Raw genomic sequence first — 26,176 nt, 5'->3', positions numbered from 1 at the left:
TGATATATTTTTATATTAGGTTGGGTCTAATGGCAGTCTATGTTTTCTAAAAATAATCTCTAGTAAAGACGGAAATATAAAAAGAAAACCAAAAAATTGTTAAAAGATAATCGTATTTTTCGTATTTCAAATTTCATTAAGAAAATTTATGTAATATTAAATAGTATCAATAACAAGCAGAACTATAACAAAGTATATATCTATATATTAGAAAGATAACTGTATTTTTAATTTTTTTTGCTAAAAGTGGTAACAATAAAAATTACCAACAATAAAAAACACCAACAAAAGTCGATTCAAGCAAAAAAAAAGTTTTATCAATATATCTCAACAGGGTAAATATTTACAAATCCAAACATATTGAAAGACATATAGGCTAATGAGAAAATAAAAAACATAACAAGTAAATAGCATAAAATACAAAACTAATTTTCACATAAATTATGATAGCTTTAGTACTTTGGGAGTGGTAATTAGTGAGTAATTCTTTAGCAGTTTTTTTGTGATTTTAAATCTATATTTAGCAGCAATGAACTGAAACTGAGTAACACAGAATGTTCTGCATAAAGGGTCAGTAGCACCTTGAACCCATCTCTATATATATATAAAAAAAAAAGCAAAATATTGACCATTAGACAAGAGTATCAGAAGGAATTTCAAGTCCGCCTCTGTTTAGGCTATACAGATAACTTCCATATTTATAATAATAATTGGTAGAATCATCATAAATTTTTATTTCGCTTTTTTGCACATAGCCAGCTATGTAAACTATAGCCACTAATGTAGATTTATTAACTGAGCTTTCAAGATCATGTATATTATCTAGAAGTTCTTTTTCATCAGTAGAAATATCTCTAAAACATATGTCACAAGTATGACCATCAATACCATCAACAGGAATGTTAAGTTGTAATATCAATTTAGTATGTTGAATATTAATTTTTTCAATTACAGATTTAGCGTTTATAAAGTAAGTACCTCCAGATCCCTGTCGAAGCTTAGAAAAAGCTTTTTCAAGTGGATCTGTTGAAAACCAACCTAATAAGACATACTTTGCTCCATTACTCATCAAAGTTTCTACGAGATCAATAAAGCCATAACATGAATGCGCTATTGCATTGCTAGTATCTAGCGTAAGCTGTTCTACACGCTTACCTGTAGGTTTCATAAAATTTGACAGTTCAGCAATATCTCGTAGCAGTTGTAGCAATAGCAATATCTCGTAGCAGTAACTGTTGATCACCAACTGAGTGGATTTCTCCGTATAATTCATTTCTAAACCGAATGCCAGCACCAGGTGCTTTGACATTAACAACATTCAAAAAAAAAAATATTTTTTCAATAAATACAGCAGTACCTTCAAATGCTTTATTTTCAATCTCTAGATGCGTTCTTAATGCAGCTACTGTTTCTTCACAAAAAACAGACAAACAAAACTTTACAGATTGTCTCTCTATTGGTTTTGGATAAACTGATTTAGCTGTAAGTTTAGAGAGTTTAAAAAGACAATTGCACTCAGTTTTTAAATTAAAGTTTTAGATTAAAAGAACTGGCTTTGGCTAAGTGGAGTGATTTAGAAAAGTTTATAAATTACTCCACTTAGCCAAAGCCAGTTCTTTATTGTTTAAAAATTGAAGTTCGTCAGTCTTTTCTGTCAACCAATTGTTTCGTATAGATTTTAGGAGATGCACATAATCATTAAAAAAATATATACCTGATATTGTTAACCATGGTTTACTATCAACTGTTTTAAACATTCCAAAAAATCTTTGATTTACACGGTTACCACCAGTATTTATTACCAATGTCTTACTATTTTTAATATTATTTATCGTATGAACAACTCGTTGACATTGAGAAAACTAAAATTCAGAGGAACAATTTGCAACAGGTTGAGCTCTACATATAAATTCTGGACCTCCAAAAAGACATTTAATCATAAATGATAAAATTGTTTTAGCTAACTTTTCAGGGTAGTTTACTGCTTGACCAAACAAAGCACCTCTTTAGTAAAGTAATGAAGCTTTGACATAGACCTCATCAATTAGTAGTATGGAAGTTCTTTTCAATGGATTTAAATTCATAAAAATACTATTTATGAAACTTAGGTCCTCCATTGAGCTTATTTTTGAAGTCAATGTTTAATTGTTAAAGTCCTTATACTTGACAACTTGTAGTCAATACACAAACAATCATATAAACTTCGTCGCATAGCAAAATACTCATATGCTCTACAAATAATATCTAGAGTATATAAAACTTCACCAACATTAACTTTTCTCATAGCATTAAGGTGTTCGAATAGAATATTTAACTGAAGCGAACTTTCTTTATTTTTTAAAAATCTAACTGCTTCAAATAAAGCTGATTTTGTTTTTATTAACTTTAATTTGTTTACAGCTAAAGATGAAATATTACGAGTTGTGCCATTATGGTTAATTACAAATGAAAAATCATTGAAAATTACTAAAATAAATAATGGAACACCAAGTTTGTACCTTTTTGATTGCATGTGTAAACTTTTTTTATTAAGCTGGAAAACAATAACATCGTTATTATCGCTTAACAAAGATTGAATATCGTCAAATATAAGTTCATCCTCTTATAGAAAATCATTTAACTCATTTGGTAAAATGCTTCGAAAACCGCTTGAAGATACAGTTTTTCTAACTTAACTTGCTGGTGTGGCTAAACAACTAGGCGTAAAATTTTAAAAACAGATAGTGGGTTTAAAGGTCGTTGCTTCCCATATTTGCTTTCAAAAGGTGCTTCATTTGGCCAATGAAGTTGACATACTGCTGTATAGTCTGTAACAATAAAACCAGTTCTTGGGATAGCTTCACTACATCTTTTTCTCTCCTCTAGATTCTTCGGGACATTATAAATATTTTTGTTGTAGTTGAGTATTGATATTGTAGTTGTATAAATTGATATTTTTGTTGTAGTTGAGATAGTTCGACTTGCAAAGAGATACACAGCATTTTAAAGGCATTTTAATTATTAAAAAAACTTACCGTTAGTTTGACAATACTATTATCTTACAATGTAACGCCTTGAACCTTACAACATTATCGTCTTGAAGTTGCAATATCTAATTTATAAACCAATCAAATTTTAAAGATTTATTAAAAAAGCATGAACACAAACTTTCGTCTAATGTTAAAAGATGAAAATGTAAACACAGTTTTAGGAATTGGCCTTCAATTTAACAACTTTGTTGCGCGATGTCAAGGCCTGTTATTATAGAAGGCTGTGGTCACACATAATATAATATTCTGAAACTAATAAACAAACATCTAAATTTCTATAAGTAAATTTATTCTTTGATCATTGCCTTCATATCCTATCTTATTTTCATATCATAATCTATTATGGTATTATTTATATAACATATCACAACAATGTTATTAAATTTGTGATGTTCAAATATCGTATGAACATTCTCTAACATGTTCATATGATATTTGAATATAGTTCTTGAGTATATTATCTGCAAACAATTGACTAATGCAAGTTCAAATGTTGTCAAAAACCAAGCATGCATGCATGGGACACTGCAGTGTCCCACAAAGAAATGCTGGTTTGAAAGTCAAATTTTCTTTATTAAAAAAAAAAAAAAAATAGGAGAGACATATGGAGGTTTCTGTAACTTTTTATGCTCCAAAACTTTTAACTTTATATATAATAAAGTTCATAAAACTTTAGGGACTTACGAAGTACATTGAGGAACAAAAACAGGATATTTACAGAAACTTTTCAATTTTTAATCTGGAGTACCACAGTGTAATTGGGAATAAAGTCTCTGGGTCCAGTATTCAAAGTAATACGATCTAAAGTAATATATAAATTAAATAAAATGCTTTAAAATTCATGCAGTTATACATATAACTCCTGATAGTTAACTATATGTATAACTAGTTATACATAATATTTATTATATAAACTTATTTTTTAAGGTTATGCTTGAACAAATTAGTACCAATTAATTCAAATTCAAGATTTAGTTCAAGTTCAAGTTCTTATTTGTTCATTGTTTTTTCACTATTTTATATTTATTTGTTCAGATTTGTTAACTAGTACTAATTCTTACTACAGTAAGAATGTTTATCATTGTTGAACATGATTTTATTAGTAACTTAATTTTACTTTCAACATATTTTGACAACACCCTTTACATTTTAAATGATGACAGTTTTACTTTTCTATTGATGTTAAATTTATTACGTTTCAATAACTCAGATTGAATTTTAACTGAATTATTGTAAGTTTTGTAGGGGTTTGTTGTATATCAAATGGTGTTGTAAATAAAGTAAAAAGAATATATATATATATATATATATATATATATATATATATATATATATATATATATATATATATATATATATATATAAATATATAGTATTTAGGCTATGGGATCATCCATAAATGATGCCAGTAGATAGAGGGGCAGTGTGAGTTTAACAATAATTGACAATGGGGAGGGGAAGTTGAGACCAAAATAATTTCAATTAAAAAATTGAATTAAAAAAAAAAGTAACTTATTTAATTTAAAAAAAAAGTAAAAAAAAAAAGGCTAGCTATGAGCAGGTTTTAGAGTTATTTAAACCAACAATGTGCTAAAAACTTCTTGCTTTTGTTGCTTAAAACTGTAGTACTGTTGAGAATAAATGTATAATTGAACCAGAAAAAAATTGATGGTATATGCATTTTTTATATTATATTAACAATTCAGATATACCATCATAATATGATAACAAAAACTGACATCATTTTCAATGGGAGATGGCAAAAAATTGACTGAGTTTGATAAAGGGTGAAGGTGTTCAATAAACGGGTCATCATCTGACATCATTATGCATAGATGACCCTATGATTTAGGTAAAATAAGTAATCAATTTGCCATATTTCTCTTAAGAAAGTGTAAGAAAAAAGCATTGTTATGCTGATAACCTACCTATTGAGCAAGCTTTGACCACCTATTTTATAAATTTGAGAGACAGAAGTGGAAGTGCGAATCGCAAAAGAACTAATAACAATGCTCTAAATTGATTTTAACTTTGTCGACTAACATTAATATAGTATTTAGAAATAATAAATTTAGTGTACATGATTTTTATAATTTTTATTTACATCCATTAATTATCAGTTGTCAGTCTCTATTTTATAAAATGAATTATATATATATTTGTATATATATATATATATATAATATATATATATATATATATATATATATATATATATATATATAAATATATATATATATATATATAAATATATAAATATATATATATATATATATATATTTGTATATATATATATATATATATATATATACATATGTATATATGTATATATATGTATTTATATATATATATATATATATAAATATATATATATATATATTATTTTTACTTTATTTACAACACCATTTGATATACAACAAACCCCTACAAATGCTTACAATAATTCAGTTAAGATTCAATCTGAGTTATTGAAACGTAATAAATTTAACATCAATAGAAAAGTAAAGCTGTCATCATTTAAAATGTAAAGGGTGTTGTCAAAATATATTGAAAATAAAATTAAATTACTAATAAAATCACGTTCAACAATGATAAACATTCTTACTGTAGTAAAAAATAGTACTAACTGATAAATTTGAACAAATAAATATAAAATTAACAAAAACAATGAATAAATAAGAACTTTAACTTGAACTTTAACTAAATCTTGAATTTGAATTATTTGGTACTAATTTGTTCAAGCATAACCTTAAAAAATAAGTTTTTATAACAAATTATATGTATATCTAGTTATACATATAGTTAACTATCAGGAGTTATATGTATAACTATATGCATTTTAAAGCATATTATTTTATTTAAACATTACTTTAGATCATATTACTTTGAAAACTGGAGCCAGAGGCTTTATTCCCAATAACACTGTGGTACTCCAAACTAAAAATTGAAAAGTTTCTGTAAATATTCTGTTTTTGTTCCTCAATGTAGTTCGTAAGTCCCTAAAGTCTTAAGGACCTTATTATATCTAAAATTAAAAGTTTTGGAGCATAAAAAAAGTTACAGAAACCCATCTCCATCCTACTTTCTTTTTTTTTAATAAAGAAAATTGGGTATTCTTCGAGTTTCAAACCTGCATTTCTTTGTGGGACACTGCAGTGTCCCATGCATGCAAGATTGGTTTTTGACAACATTTCAACTTGCATCAGTTAATTGTTTGCAAATAACTAACTCAAAATCTAAATTCAAATAACTATTATAATATCCTAATAATACGTCTATTTGCACATATCCTAATCTTTTTTCTATAAAGAAAGATAAACATTATTCGTGGTACTTACATACTTGCTTGCCATTCTCTCTATTAATATAAAATATTTTCACACAATATAAACGTAACGCAATGCAATGTCGATTTAAAAATTTTTTTTTTAGTTTTTTTTTTAGTTACCAGCTATTAAATTAATTCCCATACAAATCCCACAGGAAATCCGCGTGGGATTTCCCATGTGTGTAAATACCATATGGTTCCCATATGTAACCCATGTGGGATTACCCACATGGGTTTAAGGTGACAAATTTCCATACGGATACCACATGGGAAAATCCGTCCCACGTAAATCCCATCAATCCCACACGGAACCCACGCGTAACCCATGTGGGACGCGGTTTTATTTTTCACTGGGATATTGCTTTATCTAAAAGCTATACTTGGAAATTATAAACCTTGTTTTTAGCAGCTTTACATTCATCCAGCCGTCGTGACGTCATTTCGTATTAAAAGTATTGTTTCAAAATTAACCATCTTGAATTGGGGGAAAACAAACTAAAAAATCAATTGTGGTTTGTTGAGTTATTTTCTTTTTTAGATCCTAAAAAGTTGTTGTGCAGTAGGTTGCACTAACAAAATTAAAAAAAAAAAGAAAACTTAAGCCTTCCTAAAGATGAAGTACTTAAAAGAAAGTGGTTGAGCAAAAGGGCAGATCCAGACCATGTCGTAAGGGGGCGATTTTAATTTCTTTTTTCAATTTGGGGGATGCAGACAATCTAGTAGTGGAGGGGGGGGGGGACGATTTTCAGATTTAATGATTTGTATGCAAGTAATCACACAATTTTGAATTTTTTTGAAATTGTAATTTTATTTAGACAGCTTAACTATATTATTTATGTTTTAAACAACTTGCTATGTTTAATATATAAATTTATAAGAATAAAAAATTTCAAAACTTTCTGAGAAGGGAGCAATCGTCCCCGTCTCCCCCTCCCCTATGGATCCGTCCTTGAATGCAATAAATCGTGCTGTAGATAGTAGTGCATGTAGCAACCAATGGTTTCCTAAAATCGTGTAATGTTTATGTTTGTTTGACACACTTAATTACTGGTGGTTTACTTTGCATCTTTATTTACTACTGGTAAATAAATATCAAAATATCAGTTTTTATACTCTAAAATAACCAGAATAATATATAGACAGCAATGTAAGGCGTCGTTTTATTTAGAGAGAGATCTAAAAGTATGAAAAATAAAGTAAAATCACCTAAAAGGCTTATATTTTGCAGTCATCTATTCGCTGTTTCTTTTGATTAACTTTTAAAGTAATTGTAGGACGTAAAGTTATTGCTAAATAATATTTTCTTGACTTCGCGTATAAAAAAGAATTGTTTGTTTTCCCCCAATTCAATATGGTTAATTTTGATTTCGCGATATAGTTACGTGATTCCGACTGGATGAGTATGAAAAATGTAAAAAGTTTCAAACAATGTTTTAAATATTATTTATCATGCATGATACTGTTTTCTATTATTAGATATTAGATTAAATATATAGTATATACTTACAATGAATGGCACTAAAAATATCAAGTATAAAGGAAAATGTGACAAACAACATTTTTCTCGTAAAAAAAAAGAATATGGAATGGCATAGTTGCAAACCGATACCCTGATGTTGATGATGTTTACTCATTTCAATGTCTTAGCAAATATATGTAAGGAGCTTGCTTGTCCTGATTGTGCAGGAGATGTCAATATTACTGATATCAAAGAAAAAAGAAAAGGTTTTTCATATTGTATCATGATATTTTGTTCGATTTGTGGTTTGATGAAGACTGTTTATACTTCACCAAACACAGTCGAATCAAGTAAAGCTGCTATCCAAGGCCGACAAAGATTTGATGTGAACGCTCGTTAGATTTTTAGAAATAGGTTTTGGTTTTGCTGCCATGGAGAGGTTTTCTTCTATCATGAATTTGAAATGTTTATCATTTTTCCCTTTTAAGCAACTTCACAAAAAATGCATCTAAACAAGTTCTAAAAATAGACATAACTGAAAATATAATTTGCACTAGTGTTTCAATTGACAATTAATGGCAGAAGCGAGGACACTTCTCATTGCATGGGGTCATTACTTCAATATCTGGAGACAAGTGTATAGACATTGAAGTGAAATCATAGCCTTGTTTTGGATGTAGGATGTGGGAAAAAAGACAGATACTTTGGATTATCAGATATGGAAGCTGGACCACCACTTCCAGATAAATTTCGAAAAATCTTCTGGAGCAAAGGAGTCTTTTGGTGCAGTTGCAGTATTCAATCGTTCTATTCAAAAGTACAATCTTATATACAAAGAGTATTTGGGAGATGGAGACACTTCTTCATTCAATGATGTTATCAAATCAGACCCTTATATGCTTCAGAATATTGTACCAATAAAACTTGAGTGCATTGGATACGTCGAAAAGCGTCTTGGGACTTGATTGAGAGATCTTGTGAAGTCTTACCAAAGGTACCAAAACCACAATTTCAGGAAAAGGAAAATTAACTAACAAGTGTATTGACTCCAAGCAGAATTATTATGGAATGGCAATCAGAAATAGCATCAATAAAACTTATGCAATGAGTCATTTACGCTATTCTGTTTCATTTTACTGATTTGCATAGTTTTTATGAACGTCATCAATTTTCCCCCGAGAAGCTACTAGTTGGTGTAGGTACTGGTCCAAAGGGCAGAAAGCTTATAAGCCATCCAATACAACACCTTTTTGGTTAAAAACACTTCTGCAACCTATTTTTATAGATTTGACAAGTGAAACGTTAATGGAAAATTGTTTACACGGAAAAAGCCAAAACCCAATGAAGTACTAAATAGTACCATATGGTCATGCGTGCCAAAAACATGATGTTGGCAGAGATGTTACTGAAATGGGTGTACATTCAACTGTCATTCATTACAATGATTGTTCCGATGTTGTATTTACAGTTTTAGAGCACTTTGGTTTGAGCGGAGTTATTTTGAAAAACATGGCTAATAAACTAGGTAACTCACGAATAAATTGAATGAGCAAAAAGGCGACTGCTAATGACAAACATCGCAGAAAAAGTCTCCGCTACCAAAAGAAAGAATATTTTGATAATTTAGGAGAAAAGGAAGCTATTAGTGTTTATAAAACTGGTGGTTGTTAAGTTTATTTTATTTAAAAAACGTGTTTTTCCATAATTTTTTTTTTTGCGCTTTGTTCGTTGCGCGGAAAACAAGTTTAATAAGATATAAAAGAAATAAAAAATTGTCCAGAGCTACATATTTTAAAACCAAACTATTGGAAGTAAAAACGAGGAATACTATTAAAGAGATTCTTAGTAAACAAAAAAATATAACATAGTGTTGCGGAACGTGATTACCTAAAACGACACACATATCTCTGATGTAAAATCGTTAGCAACAATATTTTATGCGTTTTTGTAAATATGGGTACAAACTTGTAAAATTAAACTAAGTCCTGCACATTTTTCGAACTATCTATTAAAGTCTGATATAAAGTTTACGTTTAAAAACCTTACTCGAAGAGACCTTGATTGCTCGAAAAAAAATTAAAGTAAACAAAACAACAGGTTACAATTCTAATTTAACTAAAATAATTAAAGTTTGCTATGGATTAATTAAAGAGCTTTTATTAGAAATTTTTAACAAATCACTAAAAACAGGTTTTTTTCCTGATAAACTGAAAGTAACAGTCATTACATCCTTTTTTAAAACAGGAGATGAAAGTCTAATAACAAATTATAAACCTATATCGGTAATACCAGTATTTTAAAAAATTCTTTAACCCATCATGTTTATTAGACTATTTGCATTTTTGAAGGAAACAATCTTCTTTATTATTACCAATATGGTTTTCTACCAAATTGCTCTACAGAGCATGCACATATGGAACTAGTTGAAGTTATTAGCGGAGCATCTTCTAATAAATTACTTTAGGAATATTTTTAGACTGTAAAAAGTATTTGATACATTAAATCATCAGTTTTTATTAGAAAAAGTAAAATATATGGAGTACCGCAACGTTACCATAAATGGTTCACTAGTTACATATAGAAAACAGTTTATATTTTTAAATGACGCTCTTCAGACAAATAAGCTTGTGATATTATGCGGGGTCCAATGAGACTTAATATTGGGTCCAATATATGTTACTGAGAGCATAAAATAAATTTGTAAAGGGTATTTTCATTTTAATTGTAATTTCATTTCAATTAAAAATGAAACTTTAACTGAATGAAGGTTACTTTAAAAACATTTTTTGTTTCATGGAAGAACAAAGAGTTCCTATTAAATCCATAAAAAATAGTAAATTTTTAAGAATGCTTAATTTAAAAAAATTTTTAAACCATATTTTTTTTTAATATTTCATTGAAATGACATATTAAATTTTTTTTTAATTTTATTTTTTAGTTTACATTTGTTGTCATGGTAAATAAATTACTTTCACAAACACAAACAAGGTTTCTGAAAAAAGATCGTACTGATCTTATCATCAGAACCTTTTACAAGCGTGTGTATATAAACTACATCAAAACATAATCAACAAAGTAAAACGTAATTAACAGTAAAAGTTATTTATTTATAATTTATCATTTAAAAAAACCTGACTCCATCATCCATTAAGATAATTAAATTTTCAGATTATATTTGAAAATGGGAAAAGTTAAATGCATATTGAAATTGAACAAAAAAAATTTATTCCAAAGATCGGGTGCACGATAAGTTATACAAAACAAATTAAACTTGGTTTGACCAAAGGGTTCATATGTAAAATTATTATTTCTAAGTGTATATTTATTTATTGGTTTTAAACAAAAGAGATCTTTTAAAATGGGTAAAGATATGTCATTTTTTCACATATACATAAAGCATATGTCATTTTTTCACATATACATAAAACATTTTAAAGCATATGTCATTTTTTCACATATACATAAAACATTTAAAACATTAAGCTAATAAATATTGAGAACTTTTATTTCAATAAAAAATGGTTTGAAATGAGTGTATCAATCCGCAAAATTTATTGAGCGGATTGCATGTTTCTGAAAGAGATAAAGGCATTTCAACTTACTTTGTTCAGTTCTTCCCCATGCAACATTAGCAAAATTTAAATAACTATGAATTAATTAGTAATAAAGTTGAGTTTTTTACATAAACATATTCTGGTTTTATATATAATTCATATATTTTCAGTAATTTTTGTACCAATATAGTTGATATGCGGTTTCCATGTGATGTTTTCATCAAGAAAAACACCTAAGAACTTTGTTACAATGTCTTTTTATTTCCACATCATCAATAAAAATTTTAGGCAAACTTCGGGGTAAATAAACTTTTTTTGAGACTGGGTGGAAAAGAACCCAGTTTGTTTTTTTAATGTTAAGAGTTAATTTGTTGCATTTAAATCATTTGGATATACTTTTAAGTTCATCATTCATAGTATAGATGAGTTTGTAAATATCATTATCGGAAAAGAATAAGTTCGTGTCATCAGCAAATATGATACTCACTAAATTCGAGATAATCATTATTGCTGAAAACAAATTGTTTACGTTTGGATAATTAACTTTTGAACTGTTTTACAACTTTATATTGCAATTTATATTTTTATATTTTAGCTTGCGTAGTAAAATTTCATGATCGACAGTATCAAATGCTTTCGAAAGGTCGTTGAAAACACCTAATATTTATTTAGATTTTTCAAAATAATAAGAGATTTCAGGTACAAATTGGATAACTGCATGTTCTGTGGAATTATTTCTTTTAAAGCCGAATTGATAGCTGTATAAAAAATTATTAGAATAAATATAATTGTATAATCTATTGTACATAATACGTTCTAGTATTTTTAAAAATGTGGAGAGGATAGAGATATGGCTATACTTACTGATATTTGTTTGGTCACATTCTTTTAAAATTGGAGTAACTTTTTAGTTGTTCAGGAAAAACACTTTGGCGTATAGTACTTAAAACATTCTATGACTATATTGTCGTTTATATCATCTGCTCCGGTTGATTTATTTTTTTTATCTGCTCCGGTTGATTTAATTTTAAGAGATTTGAAAGCTTTTTCAAACCCTTGAAAAGATAGTTCAAAATATTGTATGATAATAAATATACAATTGTACCTAGGTCTTCTTCATTTTTTTTTTATTTTTTGAGAAGGCGCAAATAACACTTCTTACAATTATTTATTTTTTGCTGACAAAAGTGTTATGAAATATTTCTATAAATTTGCGCATTTTTTACCAGATTTTTAGTTACATTTATTAATATGTGAAAAAAATACTTTATATTAACATTTTTTTTTATTTGATTCAACAAAATTTGTTTACTTGTGTTAATTTTTAGCTATAGTCAACTTATTTTACTTTCTAACAAATAAAACAATATCTTGGAGCAGCTCCTGATAAAAAATTAAAAAGTTTTGTAATCCAACGTCATTTTATTATGCAAAATTTATATAGGGAAGGAAATAGACAATATTTTTTTTTTCTGCATTTAAGTTTGCCATTAAGTCCATTAAGCACTAAACAGTCAGCTTTTTATATTAAATTTTATATAGGCATTACTGCTAGGCTATTATTGTTATTAAATTTTTTATCGATATATAATGAGGCTTGGCACGATACCGAAAGATAGACATCGGGATTAGAAATTTATTAAGCAACTAAAATAAAGAAATAATCTTTGTAATGTTTAGAGATCGCGTATACAAGCTTTTCATTTAAAAAAATGTATTAATAGTAAGAATTCTTTTTGTTCAACGTTAAAACCGTAATCCACGTCTATTATACCAATAACAAAACTATTGCAAATACTCAATTACTCAATTTTCTAGTTTATTAGCGAGTTTATGTTTTTTTTTTTGTTTTTTTTTTTGTGCATTTATATAAATATATATTTTCATCACATCGCAAGATTACGTTCTGGAAACTAAGTTTGTTTTACTCTTTAAAAAATCTTTAAGTGAATAACTAAGCATATATATAGGTTAAAGAAAGTTTGTTTTTAAAAATTTAATCTTTTTAAAAAATAAATAGAAAATGTGTTGAAAAAGCGTTTAATCAAAATATCGTCATATCAAAAACATTTAAAATGGATGATGGCACATTATAAATGCATTGACAATATCTTCAGAAAATGGATTACAAGTTTGAAATATTTTTAATATTTTAAAATTGGTCACAAACTTTCGAGTTTTTTGACACGGAAAAACAAGAAGATAAGAAAGTAAACTGATAAAAACGTGGTAAAAATTCCTTAAAACTAAAAACTAAAAACTTTTTTTTTTGAGGCTTTTGAAGTAACACAATTTTTTCTTTTTTTAAAAAAAAAAAACAATAAGAAATTGAACGGTGGAAAATATCTAAATTAATATACAAATTGAACAACGTTTTTTGGGAGTCAAACGCCATAAAACCTTCAATTAATTAACATACAAATTAATATACAAATTGAACAATTAATTAACATACAATTTATTTAATTAATATAATTCAATTAATTAACATACAAAATTAATATACAAATTGAACAACGTTTTTTGGGAGTCAAACCCCATAAACCTTTGGGAGTCAAACGCCATCAAACCTTCATTTTTAAACATAATTTAAAACAGTTACTTTTAAGTTAGGAGCCGTGGCGCAGTGGTAGCGAATTTGTCTCAGAAACGTAAGCTCCGTGATTCAAACCTCACCTCTAGGGCAAGTTTTACGACAACGGTTAAGAAGGAGGCGTGAACTTTCTATTAAATGCTCTTCCGCGGTGCTCGGTGATAAGACCGTAAGGACTTCTTGGGGCACCTAAAAAAAATGTATAGGACAATAGCCCTATACTAATTTAATGAATTTTAAATTAATAAAATAAATAATCCTTTGAAAATATTCTATAGGGGAGATTTAGACACTGAATGCTTTCCCGGCAAGGCAAGGTGTTTATTTGATTTGCGAGCGCATAATAGCATCGCTTCTAGAGATCGAAATACGCAAGTTAATGGATTTCCATTAATGTTATTGAAGCTTAGTTAACTTTTTTAATTTAAACCTTTAGTTAAACCCTTTTTTAGTTTGCTGAACTTCAATAACGTTAATGGAAACTTTTTTTCAGTTCATTTTTGTTCCAGTGTTTTCACTTTGAAAACTTTTTTTTTAATGTTGTAATACTACATGATGTTAGGATTTAATTTTATAAATTTTCAGCCTAATTTTACTTCTGTATATTTATAACAGAATAGCTATTTAAATAGCGTAATATATTGCAAAATAGAGTGAGTAATTTTTAATGCAAATTTACGTCAGTGATTAAGGATTTGCGTACAATGATTAGGAGGAATTCTGCGTCAAATTAGTTGTATTGCGCACGCGCAAGAATTTTTCTTTTTATTACTAACTTTCATTGAAAAAAAAATTTTAGTCTCGGACCATGAGAAAAGAAAAAACAAATATTTTCAAATTTAAGTTGCAAATTAATTTTATAATGAACTATATTTTGTCATTTTAATCATTTGCATACTAAAGGTAGAACTTAACATCCTAACACCCATAATGGTTTGCATTAAATTTAAAAAAAATTAGGTTTTTAAATTGGCATAGTTATTTTCCATAATAATTATCTGTTTACCTTAGTCTTAATCATAGAACCTGTTTGGTTTAACAAAGAAGCCTTTTTGTGGTTTGGAAAAATCTAAATACAAGCTTATGCAACATAATGATGCCAAAGAATTATCTTAAAAATAAATCAAATATGTTTGATTGGAAAAAAAATTTAACGGATGCGTTGTATTTTTTAGGGTTATTATCAAATATAATATTAATACTATATAGTTTACAGTTTATGTAAAGAACTGTTTTTCTTTATGTATACTAATTTCCAGTGGGCACTTGACCTAAAAAAGGCGTCTTTTTTTAATGTTCAAAAGACGTTTAAAAGACATTTTTTTACGTCCCGTGCCCACTGGTTTAATACTATTAAATAAAGACTAAAGATTAATATTCATGGTTTTTTTTTTTTCAATATTTCAAAAAAATTATTCTTTCTATTATTTTAAAAATGTTTTTTGTTTTAAAATCTTAAATAATTAAAATTTTATTTGAGAATTTGAAATTAAGTAGGGGAAAACGGGGCAAGATGGCGAATGAGGCAAGATGGCTTTTCAAATAACAACTCAACAAAAAAACTTATAATGGTTGAAAAAGAAACTGTATTACATATCGCGTTTTAAAACACCAATTGGTTTTTTTAAATTTTATTAACACAATTTTATACGTCTAAGTTTACTTTTTGCGCTTAAAAAAATACCTTGGTTTCGGTTATTTATAATGGATAGTGTCCTTCGGAGGTAACTTTTTTAGTAATATTTTTTTTTTTTTGCAATACAATTTTTTTTGTATGTATCTACTTTAGTTAGAGTAGTTTTTAGTTTTTAATAATTTTATAAAATTGGAGGCAGAAGTTGCATAATAAGTCATCTTGCCCCGATCACGTGATTAGAAACAGATTTATAAACTTTTTATTTTATTTTTTGTTGTAAGTTTTCATAAGTAACATGAAAATAATGACAAAGTATTTTTGTTTCATGAATGATAATTTCGCAATAACTAGGGCTTTCAAAACGTTCGCCGTCTAGCCCTGTCATCCCCTATATCAACTGTTTACAATATTCAATCATCAATCTTCCTAGTGATGGCGTCACGATAAAAATGCTTAGTTTCCAGAAAATTATAAAACAAGATAACAATTGAAAAGGCATCGAGTTGTTGAAATTAGCTCAAAAACTCCAGTTTCAAATTAAAATAAAATAAATTACTGCATTGCTTGTTGCACGAATAAACAAGCGACGCAATACCCTGATGATAATCATCAATGAGTCACTGCTCAGAAATAAATCGTTGTTTAGCAGCAAGTATATGGTAGCAACTGCGTTTGCTTCTTAGACTATTTGACCACACTGTAGAGTAGTAACAAAAGGTGTAATATTAAAGGTTGTGTCTGTCAATGAAAAAGAAAAGAAAAGTTCCTGAATCAGCTGAAAGGTCCACAAGAGACTCGTTAGAAAAACAGCAGTGCTGAGATGTGTATTTACATCCATCATGACATTTTTTACTAGAAGTTCTTTTTGGTTGGTGCAAAGAAAGTATATTAGGCGTTAGCTCTTTCTGAGTAGTTTAGTGTTGTTTTTTTATTTGGATAGAGTTACAGATTACTTTAAAAGCGATGACACTAAATGCATTATAACGCTCAATCTAAAGCTAAAAGTTCTATTCAATCATTATTCCTATTATGCGCCGTAAAAACCTCTTTTTTTGGCATGCTTTTTATGTTAAACATGTTAACACAAGGATAATAAAAAATGGGTTTCCTCACTAATTAACTAAAAAGTTAGATTACAAAAAAACTCTGGTGAATAGATTTACACTTTTCGTGGTCGTAAAAAAAAATTTTGAATTTTGAATTTTGTAATTAGATTTAGGGATATTATCCAAAGTTATATACATTATTTTCAATATCATTACAATTGTAAATTTATCCAAAAAAATTTATTGTTCGAATGGTTTTAGCAGACGTTCGAAATTGATTTTCGTGGAACGCGTTTTGAAAACGACGTCTTGTTTTAAATAGACAAAACAAGTTTTACTAAAAGTAATTTAATTTAATTTAAAATTTATTTTTTTTGTATTGAGTTTTTAGTTTTTATTCATGAGCAGGAAAAGTCGATTTACCCTTGGTACAATAGTTATCTTTTACTTTTATATTCTTTATTAATGTTGTTGTTTTTGTTTTTTAAGTGATTATTTTCTAATTCTAAATTAGAATTAACAAATTTATTTTGTAAGCACTTTCTAACATTTCAACCAATGCGAGGGAAGTGCAAAAGTAATGTATATAAATAAACGGACTCAAATAAAAAATTCAAGTATAATTTTCAATTATTTAAAAAATTTTTTACTATTATAACTGTTTAAAAAGTATGTTATTATTATTGTTTAATGAAATAGATAGCTTAAACATTAGGTATTGTTTATAACTTCATATATGAAGTTATAAACATTACCAAATGTTTATGCTAACTTTATAAATAACACGCACATTAAACATTGTATTTGGCATTGTTTCTAATTTCATATTAGGCATATTAATTAACAAAAAGAGCTCTACTGTTGTTAAATTAACAACAATAGAGCTCTCAATAACATTCAAAATGGAAGTATAAACAACACTGTTCAGATTAAATTCGTCATGAATCTCTCTCATCATGAATGTATGTTTTAAACAAATTGTTTTTTGCATTAAACCCAACATAATTTTGAGATAGTATTGCACGTAATTTATCCGGATTGGGTTTAAAATTGACTGATTGATCAACTATCTTGATCTAATTATAATGAGTAAATATAATGAAGTAATTCTTTAATTATAGTTATGTAAATTTATATTAAATGTAACTTTCTTCAAATGTAACGCTTATAAAAAATTTAAATTGCTCAAGGTATCGTCAATAAGGAAATGAATTTTAATTGCTATCAATTCTAGCTGCTATCTTTTTTTTAAATCTTTTTTTATTAATACACAATTAGTTGTAGTGTCAATTATAGGATAACGGAAATTTGATTATTAAATTTTTTAAATTTACAAAAAATTTTAACTTATTCAACGACTTCATTATTTCAACGATTTGTTCACATATATATATAAAGTTTATATATATATATATATTAGACAAAGTTAGTGAAAATTGTAAAATAATCGTAAAAGTTTTTTCAAATATATAAATAATACTTAATAAAAATATTCGATCCAAGTTAAATAATTAAATATTTAAGTTATTAACTAATATGTAAAATAAATGACAGATAATATTTTTAACAATTTTTTTCTTTTCAAGGTTAAACGTTTGGTGCTCAACTCTGATAACAACAAGTGTATTAATAGATACTTAGTTATACTTATCTGCAATGTCCCCATACATATTAGTGTATTCAAGCATTTCATAAAAAAATTACATTAAACAATCTATTTTAAACTAAAGTGCAAGTTCTATTTAAAAACTAAATTCTTTTTAAAAATATGCAAACAGTTATTGTTTGACTTTTCTTAAACTGTGTTGTAAGACATAAATAAAAATGCGACGTCATCTAGTTCGTTTTTCACACGATTCTCAAAATACAGTAGGTTGAAAGTAACGGTGCAAACATATTTTTGCAGCCGTAATTTTAGTTTGTTTTTTTAATAGCGCTTAATAACTTCCCAAAAGCACGCAAGTTGTTATTTATATGTTTATTGGGGCGATTAACAAATCTTTATTTGCTCATTCAAACTACCTTACATTCTTATCAATGTAATTTGGATTTTATCTTCTAGCTGTGCATATTATTAAAAAATTTTAATTCTTGATTTTTAGGTTTGTGAAGTTTTAATCTCGTCAGGTCTATTAAATATTTAACATAAATTGCAATGAGTGTTGAAAATAACGTTGCTATCGAATACAACGGGGTCACATCAACAGTTACTATAAAAAGTAATGTTTTTAAAGACTTTGAAGAACTCGAAAAGCTTTTAGAAGAAATTTCAGAATGGGAAAACGTAAACCACAAATCAAAAAGATCAACTCAAATAAAGTTTGTTGAAGCCGAACCCCGCGATAGAACAAAAACAATTGATCTTGTTTATGACGAATATGGTCAACTTGATGTCAACAGCATTCAAGTTAAAATTGAAAATTGCAATGATGAGTTCATTAAGATAAGGATACCTAATGATGTTGATACTACCGTTTTTACAACATGCATTCAAAACGATACCTCGGAATGTAGAAGAAGAGAAAGAGCAAAAACAATAACCGAATATTTTGTTTGAAGATCAAGAAGAAGAAAAAGAAGATTCATTGAAGATGGAATAAAAAAGGTTACAATTAAAAAATGTAAACTTTCATCAACTTTCCGACATTTTAAAATAAAACGAAAAATGTTTAAAATTAACTTGAAGTTTTCAAGTCAAGAAAGTCATTAGAAAAAGTTGAAAAAAGTAGGTACAAAATTTGTAACCTTTCAAATTAACTTGTAACTTTACAAAGCATGACTAATAAAGTTAAAATTTATTGAGGCAGTACAAAATATAAGTAATATATATAAAAGAGTTTTTTAGCAACCAGTCAACCGAAAACGCTTTTTATTTAAAATAATTACTTAATTCTATCGTCGATGGCTCAAAATGTGGCAAAAAGACAAAAAATCAATTGTAAAAAAGTTGTTGCTGGCAATTGATCATTTCGAAATAAAATATATATTTCTAAATAAATATTTTTATGGGAAGAATTAGTTTTTAAATATCATTTTAAAGAAATATTTTCTTCTTTTTCAGTTTTTTGGTTCAAATGCGCATTGCCTAAACTGTGGTAAAATAAAACTTTTTATCGCGGTGTTACATTCATTAGTTTAACATTTTTTTTCTTTATAAATTTAAAAAAAAAATCTTTTAAAATTTTTCTTATATAAAAATAATGTTAAACTATAAAATATATCTATGAAAATATATCTATATATATATAATGAATAAATCTCTATAATTTTTAAAATTTTTAATCAACAATGTGTTTTATTAGCTAACACTAAAAAAAAGGGGTTGAATGAAAGAAAGTTTAAGTGAAATATTTAATTTAGGATATCCGTCTAGGTTATACTTGGTATGTATGTATAAATGCAATTGATGTTAAACTCTAAACGCAAATATTTGTGTTCAGAGGTGAATATAAATTGTTTGAGTTTGAACTTTGAATGTACATTCATTTGTGATACTGCAATATCAAGACAAATAAATTGACCAACGTCTTTCTTTTTTACGTAGAGTGCGAAATCTAAATAAAAATCGGGTTTTTACGACGCTCTTATTATAGGAGGGTATTGCTCACCTTAATACAAAGGCAACGGAGTTTTTTTAAACAATAACTTTACGATAATACGAGAACCAATCATGACTTAGAGTAGAAAAAGTCAATACGTTTGTAAAAAATGTTATTGCTTAGTTGAGCAAACGGAAAATGTGTTAAATAACTAACTTAAGTTTAAAGCAAGATTAAAAAATATATTTTGTTTTGTTTAGTTTTGTTTTGTAATAAAGCTGTAACTGTATTAATACAACTTGTGAGATTTACACACTGAAACAGCCATTCGCAAAAATAAATTGCTTTATTTGCGGTTGCTGCTTGATTAAGGGGATAATTTGTCTTGAAGCACTTTAAGTAAATTCAGCTCGGTGTCTAAAGTTGTGTCTTCGTGTCTGAATTCGATTTTTCTGTATATTTATTTGCTTTAAGAAATCGAATCTAAGTAAAGTTAGATTTACACTATCTATTTTATTGAAGATTTTAAAAAATTTTATTAAGTCACCTCTTAAACGCCGAGTTGAAAGTTTTGTTAAATTTAAACTTACAATTTAAACGGACAAGTTATTTAGTATCTTATAACTAAAAGTACGTGTTATCATATCAAGTGTTTGAATTGCTTTAGACGCAGAGCTAGTTGCATGTTACTTCCACTTGAGGTTAGCCGAGAAATTAAAACCTAGATCTTTTTCACATATAGACTTTTCTAAAGTTATTAAATTGTCATTTTTAGAATAGGGTTTGAAGTAGTCGTGCTTCGGATTATATTACCCAATATGCATAACATAACACTTTTTACAGTTAAACTTGATAAGCCTTTTTTTGACCATTTAAAAGTCTTAATTAGGTCATCTCGAAGAGCTGGTATAGAGTTGTTGTTGTAAATTTGATCTATGATTTTTGTGCTATTAGCAAATAATTTAGATGTGTTTGTTTGGTTTTTTGGTAAGTCATTGATATATATGATAATGGTTTATTCCATGCCACAAGATGATTACTGATATCATAGTTTCTTAATTTAAGCAAAATTCTTTTGCGAGCAAGTTGATAAAAGGTCGATAGTATCTAACAAATTTGTTATAGATGATTTTCTAGGCAACAATTCATGATATGCATAATTAGCAGATTATTCGTTATTAAGTGGTCCAAAATTTCTTTGCGTATTATTGGTTCAAATAGTCTACACATAATTGACATCAGAGAAACAGGTCTTTAGTTTTCTGGCATAAGTTTATTATCTTTTTCGAAGATATGAGTGACATTTGTTTATTTCTATTGACTTGGTACTTTGCTGGAAGCTTAGGATTTAATCAAAGATTAGTAAAATTGGATATGCTAGTGACGTCAAGCATTCTTTAAGAATTCTGGAGGGAGCCTTGTCACTGCCAATCGGTTTACTTACATCTGTGTTATTCAAAAGTTTCAATATTTGATTATATCTAAATAGTATTTAACTTTATCCATTTGTTTAAAAAAATTATACATCTTTATTATCAAACTCAGGAATTAGATTTGTATCCTCTTACAAATACCCATTGAAACTGAGTATTTAAGATATTAGTAATATAAAAAAATCGTCACAGATAAAACCATTTTTATTTTGAAGTGATCGGATACGGTTATTGGTATTTTGCTTGTTGTTGATATATTGATATAGAAGCTTTGGGTATTAGTTTTCTCTATAAAATAGGTTTTTCTCAAATTCATTTGTTGCATTCTTTGCCTCTCGTTTGAGCGATTTTTTTTAGCACTTTATAATCATTAATTTTGTCTTTTTTTTTCCACCCACTTGTGCAATTGAAATAAAAATCATTTTTCTTTTTTCGAGCGGGATTGACTATATGTTTGTTGGACCATAGGTTAACGTGTATAACGTAATACGGAAAATAAGTTTTTCAATTCCAATATAAATATAAAATATGTTATAAAATATAATATAAATATATGTTATACAATATAATAATATGTTATACAATTATATTATAAAATTATATTATTAAATTATAAAAATACAAGAATATAAAAAATATGTTATACAATTATATTATAAAATTATATTATTAAATTATAAAAATACAAGAATATAAAAATATGTTATACAATTGTTAGAATGTTTTTTCATAAAACAACACTTTGTCAAAAAGTATTTCATATCTTTGTAAATTCCACGATTAAAAGCAAGTTTTGGCATTGTTTTGGAACTTGAAATATTATTAGTTATTGAAAGGACTAACATCCAAGTTAGTACTATATGGTCTTTATCACAGCCTTTAAGTATCGGATTATACTTAAGGTTGCAGACCTGGTTATTTTATTCAGTAAGAATCAAATCAAGAATTCCTTTGAAAGTACCATCTTGTATTTGAAAAGTTAGGGCGTCAACGTGTTTAGTTAGAAAACAATCTTCAACTGTATTTACAAATGCGTGGTCTCGTGACCCATTTATTAAAAAGTTGATATACACTTCCATTTTTCCATAATATTTTTATTATGGAAAAATGGAAGTGTAGAAAGTTAAAGTTTCCCATTGCAAGTACACAAGTGTGATTTTGATTATCTAATTTATTTTTTGCAGCGCGAATAGACTCATTAATCTCTATATTAGTATTGCTGTTCCAAGGTCTGTAAATAATATCTTTTCTTTTCCAATCAGTAAACTTACCCAGTTTTATCATTACACAATTTGGTATCAATTGTTTTAACCGAGATTAAGAACAGCTTAATAATTTAACAATTATTAAGCTGTTCAGCTTTATCATTGCACAATTTAATATCAATTGTTTTAACCAAGTTTAAGTTATTAGAAACGTAGATAGCAACCCCACCGGCTTTTCTACCATCACTTCTGTCCCGTCTATAAAGGAAATTATTTGTATAAAAAATAGATATCAGTATTTTAATATTTAAGATTATTGCATATATTTTTTTTGAGGCTTTGGTTGGGAAAAATATGATTTCATTGATTTTAACGATTAGTTTTACATTAATGTTGATTCCACCTATGGTCTATACCGACTTTTTTTTTGAAGGAGGTGGGGGGAGGGAGGGGGATTTTGAAAGGCTAAACACCGAACATTTTACCTTGAAAAGAATAAAATTGTTAAAAACCTTAACTGTCATTAATTTTATATATCACTACCAGATATTTTTTCACTTTTCACTTTATACAAGAGGTTTGGAACAAAAATAATGTTCTTTGGATGGCCCTGAAGACCAAATGCATAGTCAAATTTGTCAGGGTCGAACCATTTTTTGGTAAACTAGAGGTACCGGTTTTCCCATTTTTGTAATAAAACTAAACGATGTTTATTCGGGTATATGAGTGCATAATTGACAAAAGACAAACTAAACAGGATTATAAGTCAGCCAGCAGAAGTCATCCATCATTCTCTCATCGGTGCGCCCCTGGTAGCAATGCTCAATAGTTGAAATCTCCATGCTCGTCTATAATGTTTCTCTCAAAATCCTTGGGGAAAAAGTCCAAATGGCTATGCAAAAAGTGAACCTTTGGGGACATGTGCACATTCATTTCTTTGAAGGTTGATAACAGTTCTGAGATGATGTCTTTATAGCCGTCCGACCGGTGCTTGCCTGAATAAATGAGCGCAAAGAAGAAATTCTTTGATAGAATACAAGTATTATGTACTTAATTCCTAAAATGCCTTAACAAAGTTTTTAAATAGGCCAAGCTTTATGTGCAATGGAGGTATAATAACTTTGTTAGACTGAACAAGTGGCTCATAGCGAATATTGTGAACACCAAGGGTCGCATTGCCTCGTGCTGACCACTCATTCCTGATGTAATGCTCATGTTTAGCGCTGCTATCCCACAGACATATGAAGCATGTGTATTTCACGTAACCTCCTTCCATACCTGTCAGCAGACCTACAACTTTCAAATCCGAGCAAACTTTCCACTGAAATGTGTCATAACGAACAAGCTGCAAAATAGATTTCATAGTTTCATAAGATTCTTTTGCTGTAATTGAGTAAGCAATCGGGATGGCTGGATATGCGTTCTCATTATGCAAAAAGACCGCCTTTACACTTCTTGTGCTGCCATCGATGAACAACCACCAGTCATTCTCCATTTGTGTATAGATACCCATCTTTATCAACAAACCAGGAATATTACAATAAAATACAAAGTTATTGTCTTCACTTCTCTTAAAAAATGGTACGTAAGCTGCGTCTCTTGTCTTATAAATAGACGTTTTCGTTTCCTTTGCAAGGACACTGAATTCTCTTGGCATTGAACCAGCCAAACACGCATCCTGTTTGGACAGGCCAAGTCTCCTAACAAACAAGTCCAGCTGTCTCTGGCTGATAGACTTTGGCTCGTTGTTAGGCAGCCAATCATCATCATCTTCATCGCTCTTCTTCATGTTCGGCACATCATCATCATCAATCAAAACAACATTGAGAAGATCAGAAGAAAACACAGGAGGCTCTTCTCTCTCATCACATGCTCTCGGTTTTATCGCTGATGGTAAGTTAGGGTAAATTATGCTGTTAGCTGTCCTTCTGGTAAAAATTGAAGAGAATGCCTTTAAATTGGTAAATTGAAGAGAATGCCTTTATCCACACCTATGTCGTGCCACGACAAAGGTGTGGATAAAGGCATTCTCTTCAATTTACCCTTAGACCACAGGGACCACTTAGACAGACACTTAACATAGATCTTATGGGGGGGGGGGGGGAGAAAACCTTGTGCTCATCCCCTAGTTTCATCTTGAAATAAGCATAATACAGGGCCTTAACTCGAGGTGTAATGAAACGCTCATCTCCTTTAAGCATAAACCTCCCGCAAATGTAACAGAACTTGTTAGGATCGTTATAGCACTTCCGTCTCTGAGACATTCCAAATAATCTGAAATAGCAAAAATAGTTACAAAATAGTAAGAATTATAATTCATCAAAACTGAAACTTAAAATTTGCTCACATGAATTAAACGGTGGATGAAGAATTAGATAAAATCGCCAAAAATAAATTGGTTCATTACAACAGTTAGAATTATCACCATTTTCACAAATTTGTTCTTCAGCTCAAGTAATAATAATATTAAGTGATAATACATGATAATTACTTTAATATCAAGTCAAATAAATGTATTTTTCCTATACGTTTGTTAGAGTAAAAGCATCATAGAAATTATAACCATCGACTTCTCTTAGTATAAAGTATATGAAAAATAGAGAAATAAAAATTTCCATTTTACAAAAAAATGGTTCAACCTAGACTATCAAAACTATACTTTTTCTTTCATCATTCATTAAGTACTGAACTTTTTCGTTACAGTTTCTCTTGTATAAAAATTTATGTCTGGTAGTGTATTAGTTGAAAACTTAAGCATTTAATTATTAAACTTGGAGGAAGCGAGGTCATAGGCCGCACAAGGCCGCAAGTAAACTGGTACAGAACGTTTGTTATTTCACATGTTTTAATTTTGTAAATGTAAATTATAAAAACGTTCTTTTTTATGATGGTTTTGAATTTAAATTGTTACTATTTTCCACTTAATTTACCAGAATACTTATAAAGTTGTCAAGGGCAGAAAAATTTTGCACGAGGGCAGCAGAAAGGTCGGTACTACCTGTGGTTTATGGATTTTTTCTAATATCAGCCTCGCAGACATCTCAACAAAAATTACTCCCGTCAAATAATGCTCCACTTTCATAAATATCTGGTTCTTGCTAGATTTCTGCTTGTGGTACATTTATTTTATTGTTTCATGCGAGTTATCAGCTTGTAGTATATTTGGTTAATTGTTTGATACTGGATATCTGCTTGTAATACATTTTGGCTTTAGTTGCAGATAAAAAACAAAGTTTGCTTTTTGCAATTTTTTCAAATTTACAACTGGGGAACAAGAATACCCTTAAAAGTGATCATCACCCGCCTAGTTGTAGGAAATCGCTTTTTTAATATATAAATTTGTTTAAAAATAAG

General features: G+C 28.2%; 1 protein-coding gene and 1 long non-coding RNA gene across 3 annotated transcripts in view; one reads left to right on the top strand and one right to left on the bottom strand.

Moving 5' to 3' along the window:
* The window catches only part of LOC136088706 (uncharacterized), a 3,637-nt gene extending 757 nt beyond the window's left edge, over nt 1-2,880 (bottom strand). For both annotated transcript variants that reach the window (XM_065813158.1, XM_065813159.1), the window contains exon 1: nt 1-2,880. This exon is cut by the window's left edge. In XM_065813158.1, coding sequence (XP_065669230.1) covers nt 632-1,318 — 687 coding nt within the window. In that variant the 5' untranslated portion in view covers nt 1,319-2,880 and the 3' untranslated portion in view covers nt 1-631.
* A 14,615-nt stretch (nt 2,881-17,495) lies between these two features.
* On the top strand, nt 17,496-19,688 carry LOC136088705 (uncharacterized). The gene is made up of 2 exons (XR_010642409.1): nt 17,496-17,607; nt 18,748-19,688. It is a non-coding gene; the product is annotated as an uncharacterized LOC136088705 (long non-coding RNA).
* The last annotated feature ends 6,488 nt before the right edge of the window (nt 19,689-26,176 follow it).

The sequence above is a fragment of the Hydra vulgaris genome, chromosome 12, assembly GCF_038396675.1.
Source record: "Hydra vulgaris chromosome 12, alternate assembly HydraT2T_AEP".
NCBI lineage: Eukaryota > Metazoa > Cnidaria > Hydrozoa > Anthoathecata > Hydridae > Hydra > Hydra vulgaris.
This window is presented reverse-complemented; position numbering and strand designations above follow the sequence as displayed.